The 5540-nt window shown below is 43.6% G+C and overlaps 1 protein-coding gene across 1 annotated transcript in view; it reads right to left on the bottom strand.

Moving 5' to 3' along the window:
• Positions 1-497: 497 nt before the first annotated feature.
• Fras1 (Fraser extracellular matrix complex subunit 1) overlaps positions 498-5540 on the bottom strand; it is a 442676-nt gene continuing 437633 nt past the window's right edge. The window contains exons 73-74 of the mRNA XM_008843691.3: positions 5008-5154; positions 498-3939 (exon numbers count right to left, since the gene is read on the bottom strand). Coding sequence (XP_008841913.1) covers positions 3346-3939; positions 5008-5154 — 741 coding nt within the window. The 3' untranslated portion in view covers positions 498-3345. The remainder of the gene's footprint in view (positions 3940-5007; positions 5155-5540) is intronic.

Below are 5540 nucleotides of genomic sequence, written 5' to 3'. Positions count from 1 at the left end.
CTGCTTGGGCTCAGTTCCATTCTGTCTCTGCCTTTGCACCCGTCACAAGCCTTTGGAGCTTTGATCACCTCCAGAATGTTACAGACACTTAGCACAGCTTTGCATGTGCTTCAAAAAGGACATGGCCATCCTCACACTATATCAAGGAGCCTGAGGCTCGATGATAATGTTGTATAAATATCCACCCTATTGTTTTCACATGGAAATTAAGTTACTTCTCTTTGTCCTGATTGCAAAAGCAAAGATAGGATGATCTGAGAATATGAATTTATTCAGCATTTTGCTTTAGCACAGTTAATGTGTAATGTGTTCCAGATTTAACACCAGTAGCTATTCTGTTAAAAAAAAAACAAACAAAAAAAAACCTGTTGCAGAATGATTTGCCAACATAGTGGCAATGTCTATGCTAATGAGATGAATAATTGAAAAAGAACACAGCAAAACAAACAAAAGACAACCAGACTGTCATTTATTATTAATACAAATTTATATAGTGGCATATGCTATCGGAGAAATCAGAAATTCCTAACACACAGATTCATACTGGAAATACAAAAAATCATTTAAGGGTCAAGAACTCAGGTTGACAGCACCACAAATGTTTTCCTCGGTCTGAGCAGGTGAGTAATACCCAAGAATAACAAACACCTATGGGAGACTGAGGGAATATCGAAAAGATTGTGCAAGTGCTTTCCCACACGATTTCCCATCCAACAACAGGAACCTGCAGGAGGCCCGGGTGCAATAAAAGGGAAGCAAGGCAGGAAGCGGTGCAGACCATTATTTCTTTTAACCTTCATAGCCTGCGGATGGCAGCAAGTAGCAACCCCTGAGGGTTTTTTGTTCCTTCTCACCTGAAGGGCTAATATAAAAGGTTAGTAAAACACACACAAGGCATTAGTGACTAAGAGCAGAGCTTTCATTGAAATAGAATCCACATTAGTCATCCAATTATCCGATCCCAAAGACAAAGTAGAAACGCAAATGCAATGAACAATTTTACATCAAAGGGGCAAATCTCAACTGCACAGCTCTTAACACTTCTCACTCAAGAAGCGGAATCCAGTAGAGAAGTACTGGCTTTTAATAATGTGTCGAGTGGGGTGAGGGGCACAGAGAGGGGCAGGAATCCTTCAAGGGCTTTTCTCTTACATACAGTCCACCATGTCCAGGTCCTCACAGGCCTTTGTTACTTTGTGCACAGAGGCCCCTGGGTTCAGTCTCCCTCCCCATATCTGTCTGCATGCCTCATGTGTATATGTCCTACTTCGTGTAAAGGAAGGTGTGTGGAAACTGCACATCTGAGCGCATGGAAAATTGCTGCTCTAATGTGCGAGCATCCTGGCAGTGGGAGAAGTGACCAGTAACAGGCCAAGTGGGGAGCTGCCCTCAGATGATCAGCTCCCTGTCCTTGCAGACTTAGCACTCACCTGCTAGGTTGTTCTGAAGGATTCAGTGCCTGGGTCATCAGCTTTACCACACGGGATGGATACCAATTCCAGACGTCCTGAGGCCATTACAGAATTTCTGCCCTGAATTACGCAAGTTGTTCTAAAGTAGGACCTGACCAGCCAGGAGTTTCTGGGCTTTACCCCAACCTACCCCTCCTGACAACATATGCCTCTCAGAAATTAGACTTTCCTCTAAATCTCCTGCTCTTGATGCCAATACACAGTCTTGCCTCCTGCTCATATATTACAACTTTTCTGTTTGTGCTTCCCCAGGAATCACTGCCAGCCATGCCTGCCCAGAACTGGTTGTTTGGTGACAACTGGAGGACTATTTCACAGTCCCAAGTAGAACAGAGAATTTCTACCTGCCCTTGTGATAATGTCACCACTCTGTCTCCCCCCCTCTTCCTGCATTTACTCCCCTGTCACTCATCCAGCACACCATCCATTCATTCACTCAACGCAGATTTCTGGAGTGCTGTAATGAGCAAGGCACTGCTGAAGAACGAAGAGCTATAGCCCACACAGACCCTCCTCCCAGCGGTGGACTCTGCAGTGTTGCCTACAGCATTTCATGGTTCATTCTTTCTTGATTTTAGTACCAGCTTGGAATGTTCTCAAAGAGTGTGGATCATTCTCGCGATCCACTGCAGATCACAAGATCTGCGTAGTAACGCAGATGCTCTGTTATTCGCTCAGTGATAGGGTGTGCCATGCATCAGGCGAATATCATTTACTCCTGAATAATTGAATTGTGCCTCCAGTTAAAAACATGATGCACATGCTTATGGTTTTGTCAGTAAGGTAGAAACGAAAGGCAAGTTGTCTGCACACTATACACAGAATATTTAAGCTGATATTTGAACACTAAATTATTTAAAAGCCACATACTGATGGCCTTGTCATGTGCTGATATGGTAAAAAATAAGTGCTTGAGCTACCAGAAAAGAACCCCCAAAGAGAAATCCCTGAAATACTGACTAGGGACAGTGCTTCCCTCTGTTGTTACGACACACAAGAAGGACCCATGTGCATCTGTTAACTCTGGTTTCCCTCCAACCTTTGCTTTATTCAAATGAATCACTTAAGTTTCTGGAAACATTACAAAATTAAAAACCCAAAGCACATGGGCTCATACTGCTGCATCAGACAAGCCTGGGGTAGCAGGAAAGCATAGCTGATTTTTCAAAGCATTCCTGGCATTCCAAGGCCATGGGACTATGCAGCCTTCTTCATTGCCCTGCCCTGAGTCCTCCAAGCTTTCTAAGTTCCTGTAGAGATGTACCGAGTCTAGGCTAAAGCATATCAAGACCCCCAGTTGAAAAGGGCCCTGAAGAGCCAAGGGTACGTAGAAGTTTGGGTGCATAGGCCACCAAGTGGAAACAATGCACAAATGTCTAATTTATGCTGATAAGGAATTTTAGTGGAATCTGCATCAGCAATTTGTATCCTGCTGTCTAGACGTCCAGAAGCCCTCACAGGACAAAGCTGGTGGTGGAGGAGACTGAAGTCTCCACGCTCCTTTCACTCTCTCAGAGATCTGCTACCCATCACGCCTAGGCCTCTGAATTCTATCAGCTAAGCTAAATTTCCAGTGTCTTTCCTGATTCTAAAACACTTGCTTTCCTATGGTGACCCTTACAGAGGAGCTCTGTGTAGCCAGTGACACTGTTAAAGGGACCCACAGGCATAACTCTACTCTGATACTCTGGGCGTATCAGTGGTTCTGTTTCATGAGGTAGCTCAGTTGTGAGTTGATGCATGTGATGTGTGCTGTCTGACACTCAAAGCTATAGATTTCCCTTTTTTAATTCTGCAAGATTATAAAAATATTGGTATTTATTCCCGTTTTATAAAAATGATTTTAGAAAAAAAATACACATGGGTCTCCTCATTAAACTTCTGTTCCATCTTGTAAATTGTTGTGGACTCTAACTTCCAGATTCAATTTTTTGACTTTAGCACCTTTGAACATATAAGACCCCTCGCTGTCACTCAGTATGTTGATGTTGTGCACGGTGCAGTACTGTCTGTTCACATTCTTCTCCACCCTGTCTAGGCTCCTCTTGGCTATTTCCACCTTAGTATTCAGAGGGTATTCCTCTAGAGTGTCCTCCGTGGGCTGTTTCTTCCTCTGCTTCTGGCATTTCCTGCTGACGAAACAGGCCACCAGAAATACCAGGAGGAGGAGCATAATAGCAGCCAGGGCACTGCCAATTGATGCTCCAGTTTGGGACAGGGAAGCAGCTACAATGGGCTCCTGCATCTCCAGATTCAGGGACTTCATATTGGTGCCATTCTTGACTTGGTCCCCTTCATTGTCATAGATGAGGGAGTCATCAAGAGTCAGCCAGCCACTGGGATCCACCAGGTCCCTTCGGTGTCGCCTCAGAGAGGCAGTGAGAGATCGCTGGACCCGGGGCCCTGAGATGGTGTCAGGGCCAATGATGTAGATCACCTGGAGATACCATTGGTGTCCTGTTTCCACCTGGGGGGGGAGGCGGGGAGCAAACCATATGTTATCCATAGAGCATCTCAGAAGAAAGGAAATGGAAAGACAGCTGTCACCATGTGCTGCGACAGAGAAATGCTTTCACTTCAAATACTAGCAACATTCCAAGACACAGACACTGAACCTAAGATTGTGGGTTTTGTTTTATTTCCAAATTAGGGCAATCTTAAGTAACCTAGTCAATTTTATTTCCCTATCTAGGCATGTAATAGTCTAAGGATTTATTTTCATGGTCTCTTCAGCTAAGTGAATCATTATTATTAGTCTTTAATAATTGCAGTGACAATAGTAATACTGCATTTATTCTCTGTGCTCTGAAACTTTATCATGCTAATTTACTATTTATTGATGAGCTTCAGTTAAAATGGATTCATTTAACAAATTTTTCATTAAACAACTCTGAGCATAATATGCAGATTCTTGACAAAAACTTTGTTGAACTTGAACACTTCCTGGATCAAGAGGTTAGACAATCAGCTATTCTGTGTCCTTCTCATTTGTCCACCTGGGAACATGCTATGATTTTGAAATAACTTCAGAAAAGCAGTAATAGTTCTGAAAGCCAAGGCATGGATATTTTGAGACAGAAGAAAATGCAAAATTTGATCTTTGGAAGTCCATATTTGTTGCTAGAACTTTTTTTTTTTCTTGTCTGAGACTAGTAGTTCTTGTCCCTCTGACCTGTTCACTGTATTTGTGACTTTGTTCAGTGTTTCCCACATGCCTATGAAATCAGCTGGTTCAGCAGACAGCCTCACAGGTAGCAATTCAAAGAGCTTAGGGAAAACCAGAGCATCACATGGAATTCTGATAGACAATGACAGATGCCCAAATGCAAATCAAAGAATTTTATCCTTGCTTTTGTCTACTGAAGATAGAGAAATTTTGGGGAGTGAATGACAACAGGTTTAATAACAATGAAAAAGGCCTCTCAGCAAGAAGGTTATCAAGAGAAACTGACAGGCATGGCATGATGCAGCTCTGCTTTTTACCAGCTTTCAGGTGGACTTGGCTCTAAGCTTCTGTTCGTTCCACCAAACTTACCTTATAGAGAGCATCCACTTTCAGAGTAAATCCATCCACACCTGGCATGCTACTGACCACATGGAAATCCGGCAACTCAGAAGCAAAGTGGGCCTCGAAAGGCACATCGTGGAAGTATTTATCAGTGACTTCTGGCTGGCTGCGGTCCTAGAGTTTCAGAAAGAAAAAGCACAGCATTTGAAAGGCAGTGTCTGGAAGAGAAGGGTGCTCTTTCCTCCTGCTACTGGTTGGTGAGGAGAGTGAGTACCATGGAAGGCTTTCCCCCAAGTCATTGCTGCCTCTGGGCACCCACTGACTTCTCTAAGGGAGGGTTCTGGTGGGTTCTGTGATCCCAAATACAAAGGGTGGATGGTCTCAGGTGTGTCAGCCTGTTTCCCACAGGTCACATGCAGCTCAAGACAGCTATGAATTTAGCCAATACAAAATTGTAAACTTTCCTAAATAAGATTTGTGTGTGTGTGTGTGTGTGTGAGAGAGAGAGAGAGAGATGTAGTCACGTGTGGGGGAGGGGTTAGCTCACCTGTATATGTATA

Source organism: Nannospalax galili, unplaced genomic scaffold (assembly GCF_000622305.1).
Source record: "Nannospalax galili isolate Female #2095 unplaced genomic scaffold, S.galili_v1.0 scaffold440, whole genome shotgun sequence".
Taxonomy (NCBI): Eukaryota; Metazoa; Chordata; class Mammalia; order Rodentia; family Spalacidae; genus Nannospalax; species Nannospalax galili.
The sequence above is the reverse complement of the archived record's forward strand: the minus strand, read 5'-3'. Positions and strand labels throughout refer to the sequence as shown.